The sequence below is a fragment of the Candoia aspera genome, chromosome 13 (genome assembly GCF_035149785.1).
Source record: "Candoia aspera isolate rCanAsp1 chromosome 13, rCanAsp1.hap2, whole genome shotgun sequence".
Lineage (NCBI taxonomy): Eukaryota > Metazoa > Chordata > Lepidosauria > Squamata > Boidae > Candoia > Candoia aspera.
In genome coordinates this window covers 22584085-22601304 of record NC_086165.1, presented here as the reverse complement: position 1 = coordinate 22601304, position 17220 = coordinate 22584085, and the positions used below count along the sequence as shown (strand labels likewise).

Sequence of the window (17220 nt, the reverse complement as noted above, 5' to 3'; positions counted from 1 at the left end):
ATTTTATTCAATATTTTGAATATAAGCAGGGTGTTTCTATTGTTTAGTCCTGGTGTTGATTGAAAATTATGAATACACTGGAATCATAGGTCAGAAAAAATAACTCTTAAAAATCAGTGTTGGAGATGGCCACCGTGTTTGTAAATGTCTTTAAAAAAATACACTGTCTCAAACAATGGTATAAATCCCCTCCAAATGTTGGTTATTCATGCTTCTGTCATAGGGCCTCTTAAACATATTTAAATATTTCAATGATCATTGTGTACAATCATCCCAATTAATTTATTGAAAAAAGCAATATTTTCATCATACTTAAGTTTTTATTTAAATTTTAAAATACTTTTATATGGCATCAATGATTTTGCACTAACTACAGGCTGAATATGTAGAAAAATTTACACTTTTGAAGGAAAAATGTGACATACAGTATTTGGCACATGAATTATTAACATCTATATTATGAAAATGAAAATTCACATTTTCAGGTAATTCACCTTTTCCTGCTTCAGTGTGCAGCACATTAGTCCTTATTAAGAGTTTTTTTCCTCTGATAGAGCAACCTGTGGAAATCCCCCCCAGTTCATATTGTTGTGATTTGGAACAAATTAGTAGTTAACCGTGAAACAGAACCCAGGGCAGAAGAGGACAGCTTTGCTGGCCAGTGGGACTAAAACCCTTGGCAGGAATAGAGCCCAGTCCCTCGGAAGCTCTTCTGGGGCCCCCAGCGCATCCTGAAGTGCACAGGAGAAGTTTTCTTCTAATCAGGCCCAGGATTGTTCAGGGTCAACAGCTTTCTAAGAATGACTTGCCCCCACCAATGTTTGTATCTTGTCCATTTAAAAAATGTATTGCATGAAATAGTTACGAGTAGAATTGGACGGGTTTGAGGCATGAGAAACACCACCAACAATTAACACATGAACTGTTGTATCTTTCTCTGGAATGGAGAATACTAAATGAACACTTTTCACTCGCTGCATAGAAGCATCATTTACTACAGACTGAGGTAGGAACACCACACTAGAAGTTTTTGTTGCTGTGTTGCATAAAACAGTATTATAAACCCTTGGATATATCCCTCCATCTTCTCACAGACGATATAAAATTTAACGTATCTGTTCCTCTTAGTGAAAGCCAAAATGGCTTTCGGCTCCTCAGATGCCGGCCGTGGTGTTTAACGGTCGGCTCTGAGGTGAGCACTTGCTAGGCAATGTGCATGCACCCAGTCTGAGTTCAGCAGATCCTTGCCTGTTCCCATGTATTGCTAATGCTGTTAGTTGTGCTCTTTTTCTGAATGGCAAATGACCGGCTGTGGACGGAAAGTCAGTGCGTGAGGTCCCACCCCCACAGCCCTCCTTCCCATCAGTTCTGGCAGTGCTTCAGTTCTGAACCTGGAGGGCCTGTGGCTGCTTGGGCAGAGCCAAGATCATGAAACCATCCTCTTGAAATAGTTCTGATTAGATCCCCAGATGACTTGAAAGCTCTCCCTGAGATGAACTAGAACCCTTGCCAGTCAGATTTGGTGCTCTTGCTCTGCTCCCACTTTTTATTGCTCCCTGTACAGATGAGCTGCTTTTAGGGAATACCATCTGCAGCACAAGCGAAACAGAAAAAAGGCTGGATTCCCTTTACTTTGGAGACAAAGTTGGTTTGATTGTTCTCTTCTCCATGGTTGCATGTCATTTCTCCCCATCTTCATTTTAAATAGCACAAAACAGCCCACTTTCTCCTCGATCTAGAAACTGGGTGGGTTGGTGCAGTGTTAACACACTTCTAAAACATTTATAACCTTTTGAGTATCTCATTACTTGATACCCAAAACCACATTTATCCAATTTGTAAAGTAAAAAGAGGCTTAGTTCATTAACAAAATATATATATATATATGTATTTCTTAAAATATAGGTTGAAATAAGTTCTTTCATAATACAAAAAAAATTGTAGTTTACTGTGGCAGAATCCCATTCAAAGAAATCCAGATCTGATAACTACTACAGCAAGACTTCAGCAGCAACAATCAGGTACGTAGATTGACTCTTCCCGCACGCCGACCCTCGCTTCCTTTGGGGCCTGACCATGCTAAGAGAAGGTCTCTCTCTGAGACTGCAAAGGCCAGGGGTTGAGACTCACGAAAGGTTACATGGCCGTAGCACTCTGTGCTAAGGGAAGAAATAGATTTATGCCCAACTGCTGACCTCTCATCACAATCTATTGCTTGAAAAGAATTAACAATGCTGGGTGATCATACCATGTTGGCATTGGTCCTCTCGCCCCCTTTCAGTCCCCACATAAAGCCTGGTAATTGGTAAGAAAGTAAGACTGCCATATTTTCAGGGACTGTGTTCAAGGTGGTAGCGCTGCGCACAGTGGCAGTTTTAATAAAATAATACTATATTATTATTAAACTTACAACTCAGTAGCACCATTACAAAAGCTCCTGCATAAAGTAACAGCTGTCTTCATGACCTAGTGTCTCAGCTGAAGGCTGGCATTTAATGCAATGCTAGTAATAATAAAATAAGTTCCCTCTACTTGAAGTTTTTGAAGTTAACACCTCTACAAAAGCAAAAACAAGTTTGAAGAGTGCAGAGTAATTTTGAGTGTTGGAAAGCAGAACTTAGAGGACGCTTCCAGGAAGAGGACCTGCAAAGAAACTGGTGGCGAGGTGGTTGGACCTGGCATGGGCCTACCCCTTCCTTCGGCTGGGGAACCACCCTCCTGGGCCGCAGCTGCTTTGAGTCATGAGAGGAGGACTTAATTTATGTGCCGGTGGTGCCACGATGAACCCCATTCTCTGGGGAGGGGCAGCAGGGGTCTTCCACAGTCCACCTGGCTAGTTACTAGTAGGAGAACTGCCTTCAGGTGTCATTGAGCAGGCTGAGTGCGGAGCGGATTTTGCAGGCAAACCATCGCCTGAGGGGACAAAAGTATTGATAATGGAACTGTTCAAATTCGGGGGTCTGGCGAATATCACGGAAAAAGGCAACGTCAAGGTCAGACTCCGTAAGGATGATCAGGAGGAGGAGCAAAACCAAGAGGAGTCCGACTGTCACAAGGAGCAGACGGAGGACACTTAAAACAAACTTATTCACCTGTTCCGCCTGTGCTCCGCTGCTGCCGCACAAGGCCCAGAGGTCCCTCCCCAGCTCCGCTGCGGGGGGGCTGCCGGCCGCGGAGTCCTCCTCCTCTATGCTGCAGGGGCTGCCGTTCACCGGCCGGGACAGCAGCATCAGTTCGAGGCTCTCCTCGGCCACTGGTGTGGGCAGCACACTGTCCGACGGGCTGTAGACCTCATCTGAGATGACCGCCACGCGCTCGCTGCTCTCCACCCTGCTGCTCCGTGAGTGGGGCAAGAAAGTGTCGCTGTGGGACGTCGACCTGACCGGGGTGGAGTGAGCGCTGTCCCGCAAGGACTCGAGGCCTGCGGGAATGGAGAGAAGGATCTCGTGGCAGAGACGCAACCACCGTTCGTCCACCCTTTTTTTTTTTAAACATTGGAGCCCTCTGCTTGCAATTGGTCCTATCGGGATAACATAAATACTGCAAGTTTATTTAAGGATAGGCATTAATGGCTTGTTTTGCTCGACAGAAGCTGCTAGAGGAAGAATTGCTGTGGATTTAGCGGCAAAGCCTTGAACAGGAGGGTATTGGAACTCAAGGTTCAAAGCCCTCCGTATCTGCAAACAACAGCCCCAAACCCTGCCAGTTTGTAGGGTAGGGCAGCCTTCCTGCCCGACTCTTCAGATCGACCCACGCACCCTTTTCAGCTAACATGCTTTGCCACTGAAGGCAACATCTGGAACATCTCTCAAGTTCTGTTTCCAGTCTTGTCCATCATGGCCTCTGGGCATCGGCGGAATGTTCCAGGACTCTGGTCTGGGGCAGGAACCAGGCCACCTAGAACGTGTCCTGTAAGAGGTGGACGGCCAGGGCAGGTCCCTCAGTCCCCTCCAACTGCCACAGGGAGTCATTAAGGAAGTGGCGGCACGCGGGCTCCGCTTGGTGCTGCTGCCACCCAATTCAAATGTCTGTTTCCTGGAACCCGCACAGCTGGGAAAAGGCACAGCTGCTTTACAGAGCTGTCGGCAGACACACACAGGTGCCCACACCAGACCCAAAGCACCTCCGTCTTTACCTGCTCTGAATCTAAGTGCTGCGTTCCTCTTTTCACAGAGGTTTTGGTCTGAGGAATGCTTTCCCAACTAAGGTGCAGCTGGCAAAACATTCAGCAAGCGCGCTGGAGGACACTCTACCAGCACAATTTTGGTTAGTGCTGATCAGGCTTTCTCATAAAAGCACTGTTCACTGAAACAACAACCCATTAATTGCCTTCCATACATATCCCTTCTTCAGCAAAGGATCGTTACCTTGTCGTGGTGCTGGAGCTTGAGCACCTCAATGATGCCATGAGCTAAACCGTGAAGGGCCACCCAAGACGGGAAGGTCATGACAGAGAGGTCAGACTAAATGCGATCCCTGGGGAAGGTAATGGCAACCCACCCCAGTATTCTTGCCGTGAAAACTAAATGGATCAGTACAACCAGAGATATGTCGGTATACCATCGGAAGATGAGACCCCCAGGTCGGAAGATGGTCAAAATGCTACTGGGGAGCAACAGAGGATGAGTTCAACTAGCCCCAGACGTGATGACGCAGCTAGCTCAAACCCGAAAGGACGGCTAGCGGCCGACGGTGCTGGTGGTGAACGGCGAATCTGATGTTCGAAGGATCAACACACCATTGGAACCTGGAATGTAAGATCTATCAGGGCAAATTGGATGTGGTTATTGGTGAGATGTCAAGATTAAAGATAGACATTTTGGGCGTCAGTGAACTGAAATGGACTGGAATGGGCCACTTCACATCAAATGACCACCAGATCTACTACTGTGGACAAGAGGACCACAGAAGAAATGGAGTAGCCTTCATAATTAATAGTAAAGTGGCTAAAGCAGTGCTTGGATACAATCCAAAAAATGATAGAATGATCTCAGTTTGAATTCAGGGCAAGCCATCTAACATCACAGTGATCCAAATATACGCCCCAACCACAGATGCTGAAGAAGCTGAGGTAGAGCAGTTCTATGAGGATCTGCAGAACCTACTGGACAACACACCTAAAAGAGATGTTATTTTCATCACAGGAGACTGGAATGCTAAGGTGGGCAGTCAAATGACACCTGGAATTACAGATAAGCGTGGCCTGGGAGAACAAAACGAAGCAGGACACAGGCTGATAGAATTTTGCCAAGACAACTCACTCTGCATAACAAACACTCTCTTCCAACAACCTAAGAGACGGCTTTATACATGGACTTCACCAGATGGACAACACCGAAATCAGATGGACTACATCCTTTGCAGCCAAAGGTGGCGGACATCTATACAGTCGGTAAAAACATGACCTGGAGCTGACTGTAGTTCCGATCACGAACTTCTTATTGCACAATTTAGGATCAGACTAAAGAGATTAGGGAAGACCCACAGATCAGCTAGATATGAGCTCACTAATATTCCTAAGGAGTATGCAGTAGAGGTGAAGAATAGATTTAAGGGACTGGACTTAGTAGATAGGGTCCCGGAAGAACTATGGGCAGAAGTTTGCAACATTGTTCAGGAGGTGGCAACAAAATACATCCCAAAGAAAGAGAAAACCAAGAAGGCAAAATGGCTGTCTGCTGAGACACTAGAAGTAGCCCAAGAAAGAAGGAGAGCAAAAGGCAACAGTGATAGGGGAAGATATGCCCAATTAAATGCAAAATTCCAGAGGTTAGCCAGAAGAGATAAGGAATTATTTTTAAACAAGTAATGTGTGGAAGTGGAAGAAGACAATAGAATAGGAAGGACAAGAGACCTCTTCCAGAAAATTAGAAACATTGGAGGTAAATTCCAGGCAAAAATGGGCATGATCAAAAACAAAGATGGCAAGCACCTAACAGAAGAAGAAGAGATCAAGAAAAGGTGGCAAGAATATACAGAAGACCTGTATAGGAAGGATAACAATATCGGGGATAGCTTTGACGGTGTGGTCAGTGAGCTAGAGCCAGACATCCTGAAGAGTGAGGTTGAATGGGCCTTAAGAAGCATTGCTAATAACAAGGCAGCAGGAGACGACAGCATCCCAGCTGAACTGTTCAAAATCTTGCAAGATGATGCTGTCAAGGTAATGCATGCTATATGCCAGCAAATTTGGAAAACACAAGAATGGCCATCAGATTGGAAAAAATCAACTTATATCCCCATACCAAAAAAGGGAAACGCTAAAGAATGTTCAAACTATCGAACAGTGGCACTCATTTCACATGCCAGTAAGGTAATGCTCAAGATCCTGCAAGGTGGACTTCAGCTGTTCATGGAGCGAGAATTGCCAGATGTACAAGCTGGGTTTAGAAAAGGCAGAGGAAGTAGGGACCAAATTGCCAATATCCGCTGGATAATGGAAAAAGCCAGGGAGTTTCAGAAAAACATCTATTTCTGTTTTATTGACTATTCTAAAGCCTTTGACTGTGTGGACCATAACAAATTGTGGCAAGTTCTTGGTGGTATGGGGACACCAAGTCATCTTGTCTGCCTCCTGAGGAATCTGTATAACGACCATGTAGCAACAGTAAGAACAGACCACGGAACAACGGACTGGTTTAAGATTGGGGAAGGAGTACGGCAGGGCTGTATACTCTCACCCTACCTATTCAACTTGTACGCAGAACACATCATGCGACGTGCTGGGCTTGAGGAATCCAAGGCTGGAATTAAAATCGCTGGAAGAAACATTAACAATCTCAGATATGCAGATGATACCACTTTGATGGCTGAAAGCGAAGAGGAACTGAGGAGCCTTATGAAGGTGAAAGAAGAAAGTGCAAAAGCTGGCTTGCAACTAAACCTCAAGAAAACCAAGATTATGGCAACCAGCTTGATCGATAACTGGCAAATAGAGGGAGAAAATGTAGAAGCAGTGAAAGACTTTGTATTTCTAGGTGCGAAGATTACTGCAGATGCTGACTGCAGTCAGGAAATCAGAAGACACTTAATCCTTGGGAGAAGAGCAATGACAAATCTCGATAAAATAGTTAAGAGCAGAGACATCACACTGACAACAAAGGCCCGCATAGTTAAAGCAATGGTGTTCCCCGTAGTAACATATGGCTGCGAGAGCTGGACCATAAGGAAGGCTGAGCGAAGGAAGATCGATGCTTTTGAACTGTGGTGTTGGAGGAAAATTCTGAGAGTGCCTTGGACTGCAAGAAGATCAAACCAGTCCATCCTCCAGGAAATAAAGCCAGACTGCTCACTTGAGGGAATGATATTAAAGGCAAAACTGAAATACTTTGGCCACATAATGAGAAGACAGGACACCCTGGAGAAGATGCTGATGCTAGGGAGAGCGGAGGGCAAAAGGAAGAGGGGCCGACCAAGGGCAAGGTGGATGGATGATATTCTAGAGGTGACGGACCCGTCCCTAGGGGAGCTGGGGGTGTTGACGACCGACAGGAGGCTCTGGCGTGGGCTGGTCCATGAAGTCACGAAGAGTCGGAAATGACTAAACAAATAAACAACAACAAACATACATATCCCTTGGGAATACACTCTCCCACTCCAACTAGCAGGAAGGGTGGAGCCGGAAGGGGCTCTCCCAGAGCCTTCAGTCATTCAAGTTTTGGTCCTGTGAAACTGAAGCCTCAACTCTTGAACACTTTTTTCAATACCGAGTTCCACAACCTGATTCAAATCCATAGCGAAGAGAGCCAAGCAGTATACCAAAATGAATTCCAAAGAACCGGAAGTAGCATGGTTGCTACTGTTCTACAGGTGGTCCTCATTTAGCGACTGCCTCATTTAGCAATCATATGCAGTTAAGACAGGCATGAAAAAGTAACTTTATGACCAATCCTTGCATTTATGACTTTTGCAGGTCTGTAAAGCAAAGGAAAGCTGAAAGGAGATTGTAAGCAAAGTTGTGGTTTCACTTAGTGACCGCTTTGCTTAACGACCAAGTTGCCAGTCTCAATTGTCGCAAAACAAGGACTACCTGTGTCAACTGGAATTGCCAGCAAGGGGCAGCCAGCTCACCTTCCATGATGGAGATGTGAACGGCTCTCCTCCTGGTCCTGGGAACGCTGCTGAGCCGGGGTCCGTGGGGGATAGAGGGGCAGCTGCGGCTGGGAACCAGTCCAGCCCTACGAGAGGAAGGAAGGGCACCAGGGCAGAGTCTTGCGGAAGGCCAGGCACGATCGAGGAAAATGTGCACTTGGCCGTTCGCTTTGCAGCCGGGAGCGGAGCGCGGGCCCTGACCCCCCACCCCTGATTCGCCCTTCTTTCCCACAAGGGGCCCTCTGGCCCTTTCACTCACCTGTGTATTTCCGGAGGCTCCCTCTTAATTTTGGCACTAGACTCCATCACTTCTTTGGCAACTCGGCCACTGAAAGAGATTGACGAGCAGAAGGGGTGACAAGCCTGGCAGATGCCCGGCCTGAAATTCTGCTGGCAAACTCCACCTGTCCCCGAGATGCGGGAATGCAGCGACTTGTCTCCCTCATGGGCTCTGCGGCATTGCGAAAGGCAATAGCGTAATCCCTGTGTGGTAATTGGACTGTCCAGAATGACCGGAAAGCTTTTGACTGAGCACCCAGCTTGGCAACGGTACCTGGCCAGCCCTGCCCCTTCTGGAAGAGCCAAGCGGCAATGGATCTGTGTGGTACTGGGAAGGGGGACCACCAGGAAATGCCTGGCCTGAACATGTCAAGCTCAACTCAAAGGAGACATTTCTTTTGTATTGTCACCTCCCGTAATTCACTCAGGTTTCACACAACCAGGCGAGTGTCAAAAAATACCCAGTAACAGCTACTTACAATCACTATTTACCTGTATCGGAACCGGCTCCCCTTGAAAAATAAGTTGCTGCTGGAGACCGTGCGAACTTGGCTGGACTTCTCCAACCTGAAGCAAGAAGCAGAGGTGGGCAAATGGGGTCGGATGACAACACTTGACCCACAGTTACTCAGCATTTGAAAGTGCTGAGATGGGTGTGCGGGGAGGCCTTTGGAAGCTTATTGTTACCATGCACTGAACATGCAGCGAAGGCTCTGGGTGTTCCCAGAACCGGCACAAAGAACTTAGCCACCAGGGCCGAGCAGCTCCAGTGCTGCCAATGGCCACGAAGCAGAGAGGGTGGCTTCTGCTCTGTGGGAGCTGCACCCATGTCCGTAAACGGGCCGCAGCTCAGAAACGCAAAGTGGAAGAGTGGGCTTCCACGAAGCACCTTATGGACGTGCGGGTGCTGCACCATGAAAGGGATTGGTCTCCTCGGCCTTGCCCTGGTGGCCTTTCCAAGGGAGCATCTCCACAGGCCCCGCTGGAGTGTCCCTGCAACCCTTTCCTGAGCTGGCTGGGTTTTGTGGCTCTTCTCCACATCGTGATTACGAGTCCAAGGAGCATTGCGCAGGGCGCTCTTACAAGGCGCCCAGAAGTTGCAACTGAAGTGCAGCAGCTGACGCCTGCCAGGCTCCACCTGCGCAGCCTGGACAGCTGCCACCCTCCCCTGCAGGGCACCTGCCTGGGCAGGAAGATCCACAGGGAGGCCTCTCTAAAGAGGCTCCGGCTGCCAGCGGCACCCTTGCCTGGCATGCAGGGAGGGCGTTGCCTGCATTGTCCCCTGGCGAAGAAACGCACTCCTTGGGGATTTGCAATTTGCCAAGACATGTCTCTCTCCCCGGGTCATGGTTAATTTTAGTATTAGTGTGTTTTGTAATTTTGCATTAGCCGCTTTTGTCCATTTGTTGGTTTAGAAAGGTGAGACATGCGCCTCCTCAAGAGATGAAGAGAGGAAAGGGGGGTGAGTGCCCTCTTTCCCCTTCTGCAAATATCTTTTTGTGGATTTCAGTTTGACAGGGTAGGTGAGGAGGTAAAATTTAGCTGCCAGAGAGGGAGGAAGGGAGAGAGACCCCGAGTGATGGGGAAGTGAGGCAAATGGACAAGCTGGCTGATTCTTACAATGTCGACCAACAGGATGGCAGCAGGTGGTACAAACAGTTAAAAAAAACCAGCTCAAGAAGTCCAAGTTTCAGGCTTATGGGCCTCCATCTGAACCTTCATGAGGTTTTACAGAGCTGCTTAGAAGATTAGAGGAGAACCTGAAGTTTCCTTTCAATCTAAAAATTGAGTTTTGGTGAGGGAAGGAGAATTCCCCAGAGGAAACCAGGTACTGCAAGTGGGGTTTTAAAAGAGCCAGGAATAGAAGCTTTACCGTGTCTGAGAGTGTGAGCTATTTGTCAGCCCTTCAAGGTAGGCCAGGTAAAAAAACAGGCTCCACAAGGATGCCATGCTATTGAGGCAGAATCTCAGAAGCCTGGCTGTGTTTTCCCTTCCTCCCTCTTACGCCAAGAGTTAAGGCGGAGCCAGGTTAAGTTTCCTTCTGTGTCCTCTCCTCTTCCCGGGCTGAAATCCCATGCTGCCAAGTGCCACTGCGATCCTTCTCTGGGGTTCTCAGCCCCGCTTGACTGGATCATCCTTTAAAAACCACCACTGCCCACTGAGAACAGGCCCCCGCCAGACTGGCCACAGGTGATGCCGAGGAGTGACTCCTCAGGCAATGGAGCCAGTCCCAAATTCCAAGACTCACTGAGCTATTTGAAGGGGAATCCGACTTCATAGCTGAGTTTAGGTAGCACTAATCAGATTATCTAGCTGAGATTTAATTTGGCAATTTGGAAAATAATTTGATTCAACAGAATTGGAGACTGTGCAGTTCAGCTTGGGAATCGACAGCAAGATCTGGAAAAGCTGCACATATTAAATGTGATTTTAACAGTGTTTTAAGTAGACGGGATGAAATTGGCAAGCATGCAAGACTGCTCAGGACTTGCCAGACACATACACATTCTGATGTGGATCTCTACACAGTTGATTTAGAATAATTAAAAACTGTACTTTGCCACAGACTCATAAAAAACTGAAGCAGAGACATCTACCTCTTTCAGGACACGCATCAGGCCCAAAGCAGTTATCGTGGCCACCCTTCACCTCCCACCCCACCCCCCCAGAAAACCAGAGGATCCATAAAGCAATGCAGCCCATGTATTTTGTGTCAGAATAAGGAAAAATTAGGCTGCCCAAACATAGGATTTCCAAACAGGGCAATGCAGCACACAGAGCAAAAGGAAATTCATTCGAAGCAAAATACAAGATGTTTCTGGACAGCAGATGCTCTTCACCAGAAATTCTTTCTCATAGGCACTTTAATTTCTCAGGCTTCTGCCCTTTGTTTCCGAGACGGGAGGGGAATTCCCAGGGAGGAGCCAGAGGGATTGCCAACCAGATGAAGTGCCGGTATGGGGCAGCCTGTGGCCGCGGCAGGGCAGCCACTCCTGGGTTGCAACCCCGCTGAGCCCTGCAAACGCACCCAGCGCTTTGTGTGGGCGGCCGGGCTCTGCATTGGCAGGGGCTGGTGTTATACCTTCCCAAGGATAAAAAGAGATCCTGGGAAAATACGTATTTTACTCACTTATAAAAGGCTTGATTTTCAATCCCACATTTCCAGAGATGCTTGCAGGCTTCAGGAGTCGGAGCAAAATAGGTCAGAACAATTTTCTTTTCCTGTCAAAATCCCAGAAAAATCCTTGTTAATTTACAGGTGTTCTTAATACTGTTTGAAAGAAGGCATGCAAAATGTAATTTCCAAGCTAAAAAAAGGCCTGGACTTTTTAGACCTGGGTTCTGTTGCAGGGATGTCTGCAGGAGGAGGGGATGCGTCACCCCCACTAGGTAGGCCAGACAAGGAAATCAACCACCATGTAGCTAAAACTACTTTTACTGAGATGGGCTCTAAGAACAGAATTTTGCCACTCTTGATTGCTCTGTTCTTCCCCCTACCCCTCCCCCTCCTCGCTGTAGTCCAGTGAATTAGGGAGGCATCTGCCTGAGCGGCTTCAACAGGTTATCTGGGCGTTCTGGACTTAAGGATGGCTTCAGCCCCTTTTGCCTAGGCAACGGATCCCGCCTCTCTCCATCCAGTCATCTTTCCTGTGTGCTGCAATGCATGCAAGAGGGCAGGGGGCCACCATCCTGATGTTTTGACACAGCAGACACCCTCGCTCCCTTGGAACGCAGAGAGCCACCAACCTCAGCCTGGAAAAAGAGACGCGGTTTGAATGACAAGACTTGGGTTGAGTAACCAGCCTGAACCGCCTTTCTGGGGCCCCAGTCTTTCTTTGCCCCCCACCCCCCAACCTGGCACTGCTCTGAGCCCCTCCATATTCCGCTGCCACCCAGCTGACTGGCCAGGTGAGTGAGGCCAGTCAGCCCCAGAGGGGCGGGAAAGAGAAGCGAGGGGTGCAGAGCATTTGTCGGGGGGCGCCCTTGGAGGTGGCGGGGAAGGAAGGGCTCCTTGGAGTGAGGCGGGCAAGAGGACAGGCGTGTTGCTTCCAGCCCGGCAATAAATGCAGCCCTTCAGATCCCAAAGGTTTCCCAGGGCAGAACCCCTCCTCCGTGTACTTAAGTCCCAGTGAAATCTGTACCTGGCACTGCGCCCTGCTACCCCGTACTTGCAAAGATGAGAGGGCTGTCCTGGAAGGGCTGGTGTCATTGAGATAATTGGGATGATGATGCTGTTTGTTCAGGGGGGTTGCCTAGAAGATCCTGACTGTTTTTTCTCCATCCAAAGAGAAGGCTCAGCATTCAGCAGTTCCAAATGGATGGATCCATCAGCACCTCTCCACTACCCCTGATGACCGGCAGACCGTTTATCTGGTCTGGCCTGGCCTGGCCTGGCCTGAACTTCTCATGTCAATGGAGCCTAAAGCAAAGGAAGCTGTGCTGGCCCGTTTGGAAAAATTCCAAATCGTGGAGTCCTGGGTGCTCTCTGAGCCCTGTTGTTTTCTTGCAGACGTTTCATTGCCAGGCTAGGCAACATCTTCAGTGCGAACAGGGAGTGGGCCTCGCTCTCTGTTTATATGCCCACTCCCTCTTTGCACTGAAGATGTTGCCTAGCCTGGCAATGAAACGTCTGCAAGAAAACAACAGGGCTCAGAGAGCACCCAGGACGCCACAGTTCAACCCTGAGCTACAAATATTCACTTTGATTGAAATTCCAAATCCTCGGCCTGGTTATTACTTTAGTAAGGTAATACAGTATTTAACCGGGATACACACAACTTCTTGACATATCTTGGGTGGTCTGCAGGCAGAGATACCACCGGATTTCTCAGTTCTCACTAAGCAGATCTCTTGGGAAACAGAGGCCAGTCTGGCAGCTGCACCCCGCACTCACCTCTTTCTGACTTACATATAAATAGAACGTCTTGCCTTCAAATTTCATTTTGGCCACTTCGTTCCTACAAGCAGAAGAAAAGCACTTCCGTGAAAGAGAACACACCTCACCCCCCGCTGCATCGCCTCACAAAGGCAGGCCCACACACAGCGTGGAAGAGGTTCTGGCAAGATGCAGAGATTTTAAACCAAACTGCACAAAATGCAAAGTTAAGGAATTAAACTTCTTTCGGAGAAGGAGAGTGGTTGCAGATTTAAGTCAAACATTTATGGCTCATCCAAAGTGCAACGTGGCAAGGGGAGGGGACCTCTGGCCCACAACAGTGGCAGTGGCAGTGGTGGCAGCAGCGGCAAAAGGCTTCTCGGCATCCAGAGGGAGATGGGGGGGCAGCAGCGCCTGGGAGACTGGCGGGTGGAGAGCGAACAGAAGAGAGCCACCCTCAGCCGACGCAGCGAAGGAGGAGAGACAAGGCAACCGTGTCCACAGCAGGGGCTGGTGGGAACTTTTAGGGGACTTTCAGTGCCGAGAACATGAGCAACGCAGACAAATGTACAAAAGAATACATTTGGGGGCAACAAACTGAATATCGAGGGCACAGATTACATGGAACAGTCATGCAGCGTACTGACCAGGAAAGGGGTTTAGGGGGTATTGTAGAAAAATCCTTGAAGCTCAGGTGGAGCTGCAGTAAAAAAGGCAAACAGGATACTGGGGCATATCAACAACCGGCTACAAGACAAAGCAAGAGAAATGGCACTAACTATGCATTGCATGGACCAGATCACCGCCAGATTATGCCCAGGGGAAGAGGTGGCCCTTGTCCTGGTCCTGGGAAAGAAAGCGCCCGCAAGAGCAGCCCAAGCCCTCCACAAGGACCTTCATCTGTCTTCAGCGGCAGGTTCCCAGGGCATCCCACCCAGCAGCTCAGATCCTTTTCCCTCCCTCTAACATAGGAAGTTTAGTTCAGACTTCTGTTTTGAAATCTTGGGCCTCTTCTTTCAGAAAGTTGGTTCTTTCAAAAGGGTGCGGTCAACCTTGGATGGCTCTTGGCACAATGATGCCCATGGCTGCAGCAATGGGCAAATGGCCCACGGGCCATTTCCCAGGAGCAAAAGGCCCAGCCCAGCCACCATCTTCCCAGCCTGCAAGCCATTTTCAGGGTCTTGCCTGCCTCCTGTCCAATCAGCCCTTCTCCCTTTGGGTTCATCTCCATCGTTCATACAGTCAGCAAGTGCAGGAAGGTCTCCCTTTTTCCCGGAGCAGACATCTATTCCTCCTGCACCTGCAGCCCTGATAGGCGTGGGAAAATTATACCTACTTTTTGTGGCCGTGGGAACTTTCCTCTGGATGAAAATGGATGCTTCGGCCTGGTTCTAGCACAAGGCCAGAGTTCCAAACTCCCTACTGCCTGCGAGGCTTCCAGTCCAGGGCTGACTCTCGCTCTGCAGTGTTACCCACAGGGAGTGACTTGTTGGGCTCCCCAGTGTCTCTGTGTGGGTTTGCACCTGCGCAAAGGATTCTGCAGGACTCGCTTTCCAAGACCTGGGAAAGCAGACCCTTCTGGGCTTCACAGTCGGCCAGCCTCCATTGTGGACCGGAGCAAGGCAGAGACTGGAAGCGTCAGTCGGGAGGGAAGAAGCAAGATCCTTGCCAAAATGCCAGACCTCCCCAATGGTTTGGTATCACAATGCACTTTTTTTCTTCCTTCCATAATTAGGAGGATTGGCCAGATGAAAATCACATACTGAAGGATTCCAGGCCAGCTTCCAGAACACAGACACATTCCTCATCTTACGGCATCTCATGGCCAAGAGAGAAGAGCTTTCTGCCCCTTCTACTGATTTAAGGGCCACCTGTAGAAGCAGGGGCTGCCTGTGGAATAAACTGGCAAAGGCAGATGCCAATCTGCTACTTCTTTTTCTAAGGAAAGTGTTCTATGCTGTCTGAGGAGCAGAAGGGAGCCAACAGGGATGTATCTTAGCTTGCTCAGTTGCAAAGAACATAAAGAGGCAAGGAAAGACTCAAATTTTGCTCTTAGAATCAAAAATGCTAAAATGATTTGGTGTGCAACTGAGCTGACAGAATTCTGGAGGGAGTATTTTAAGAGATTTGTATGGGAATGTTAGTGATATGCAGAAGAATTAATAACATTAACACTAATGCTAATGTTAGTATCCAAGAAACATTATGAAAAAAGGAAGAAATGCTGGGAGAATGTTGAAAAGTGGTAAGGCTGCAGGTGTAGATGGTGTAACTAGAAGAATCTTAGAATGTTGATGTGGTTTACTTATCTGCAGTTTGTTTAATGTGTTTGTAAAGCCTGCATTTGTGAATGTCAAGTTGTTCCCTGTATAAAGAGAAAGCCAGTATGAATGAATGCAAAAACTGCAGGGGGGTTGGTTTGTTGAGTGTACTTGGGAAGGCACTAACTGAATTCTGAGCAAAAGAGAGCTGTTGATGGGCAGAAATAGTAAAGTGCAGTGTGGGTTTATCATGACCTATTGGTTGTTGAAAGTATTTATGGATGCACAAATAAGGAGTGTTTGGGTTGAGTTTACAGGGGTGTGGGTTAGGGGTGTGAAATATTCAAGGACCTTTTTTGCAGATGAGGCTGTTTTGTCGGTTGAGAACCCAAATTATTCGCAGCAAATCAATATAATGCAATGAGGATTATGGATATGAAAATTAATATATTAAAGTCCAAGGTAGTTTCAGAGTGGAGATTTAGAAAGTTATATATAAATGGCAAAAAGTTGCTACAATATGTACTGAAGATGAGAAAATAGAGAAATTTTAAGAAATGCAAACGCTTGTTGTAAAATTGTGGGTAGTATGCGGTCTGTTCCAAGGAACGGATGTTTGTCAAAAGAAGTGCAAATGACTGTGAGTGTTTCTGCCCACTTGTTCGTTCTATGAAAGGGAGAGCTGGCTACACTGAATACAGTAGGAATGAAGATGGCATGGCAAAAACCAGAAGTGTTAAAGGAATACTGTACAAAAGTGAATAACTGATACCAAGGAAGTATATGGGGGGAAGGGATTGCTTGTACAGAGGAAATGAATGCAGACTGACTTGCAAAACAAACATCTGAAGAACGAGCAAATGAGCCGAAGGAAGAGCCAGATTGAGAAAGCCCTGATTGGATGGAGTTGATGAGATCCTCAAACAGAAAGAGGTGAGCAGTTTAATGGTGTTGATGTAAACTTGAATTAACTGTATTTCCTTTCCTTTTTCTTATGACATGTCTTTGATTTCTGTCCTTTATTATTTCTTACTCTTTTTCAGAGCTTTGCCCTAAAGAGAATGGCATGATGGGCATGTATGCACATTGCAGTAATGTTCTTTCTTCCAACAGGAGAGGATCTCTGTAGCTCCCTGAGCTTGGCGGTTGGCAGCAGACGTTTCACCACCCGAGCAGGCAACGTCGTCAGTGCTAGAAAGGAGTGGGGTTTGCTCCCCGTTCATGTACAGCGGCTCACCCTGCCAGTCTTGGTGGGGGTGCGGTTTTCTCTTGGTGGTTCCTTGACTGGGACGTTGTTTTCTGCCTTTGTCTGGTGTTAACCCTGCTTCTCTGGGCGTTGGCTGCCGGAGAGGGCGTGTTCCGGTCTTTCTGTCTCCTTCTTAGCTTTTTTATTGTCTCTCTCGAGTGGTGTGCAAATGGGGTCTATCTCTATGTGCCTGTTGTGGCCGCTTGGTCTGAGTGCCAGGCTTCCAGGAAGTCTCTGGCGTTTTTGGATTTGGCTTGGTCTAGGATGCTCCCAGTTTCCCAGTTGAAACTGTGGTTGAGTCTGTCCATGTGCTGTGAGATTAAGGAGTTTTCTTTAGAGATAGGTGATAGATGATAGATAGATATAGATATAGATCTCAAAACTTTATTAAATTTTATAAATAAATTTAATAATTTAATAATAAATAAATTTAATAATAAATTTAATTAAATTTGGAGAGCCAGTTT

General features: G+C 47.6%; 1 protein-coding gene across 1 annotated transcript in view; it reads right to left on the bottom strand.

Annotated features, from left to right (window-relative positions):
- Positions 1 to 2558: 2558 nt before the first annotated feature.
- FRMD5 (FERM domain containing 5) overlaps positions 2559 to 17220 on the bottom strand; it is a 123357-nt gene continuing 108695 nt past the window's right edge. The window contains exons 9-14 of the mRNA XM_063313934.1: positions 13265 to 13328; positions 11501 to 11592; positions 8863 to 8937; positions 8351 to 8419; positions 8071 to 8177; positions 2559 to 3421 (exon numbers count right to left, since the gene is read on the bottom strand). Of these exons, the coding sequence (XP_063170004.1) occupies positions 2859 to 3421; positions 8071 to 8177; positions 8351 to 8419; positions 8863 to 8937; positions 11501 to 11592; positions 13265 to 13328 (970 nt within the window). The 3' untranslated portion in view covers positions 2559 to 2858. The remainder of the gene's footprint in view (positions 3422 to 8070; positions 8178 to 8350; positions 8420 to 8862; positions 8938 to 11500; positions 11593 to 13264; positions 13329 to 17220) is intronic.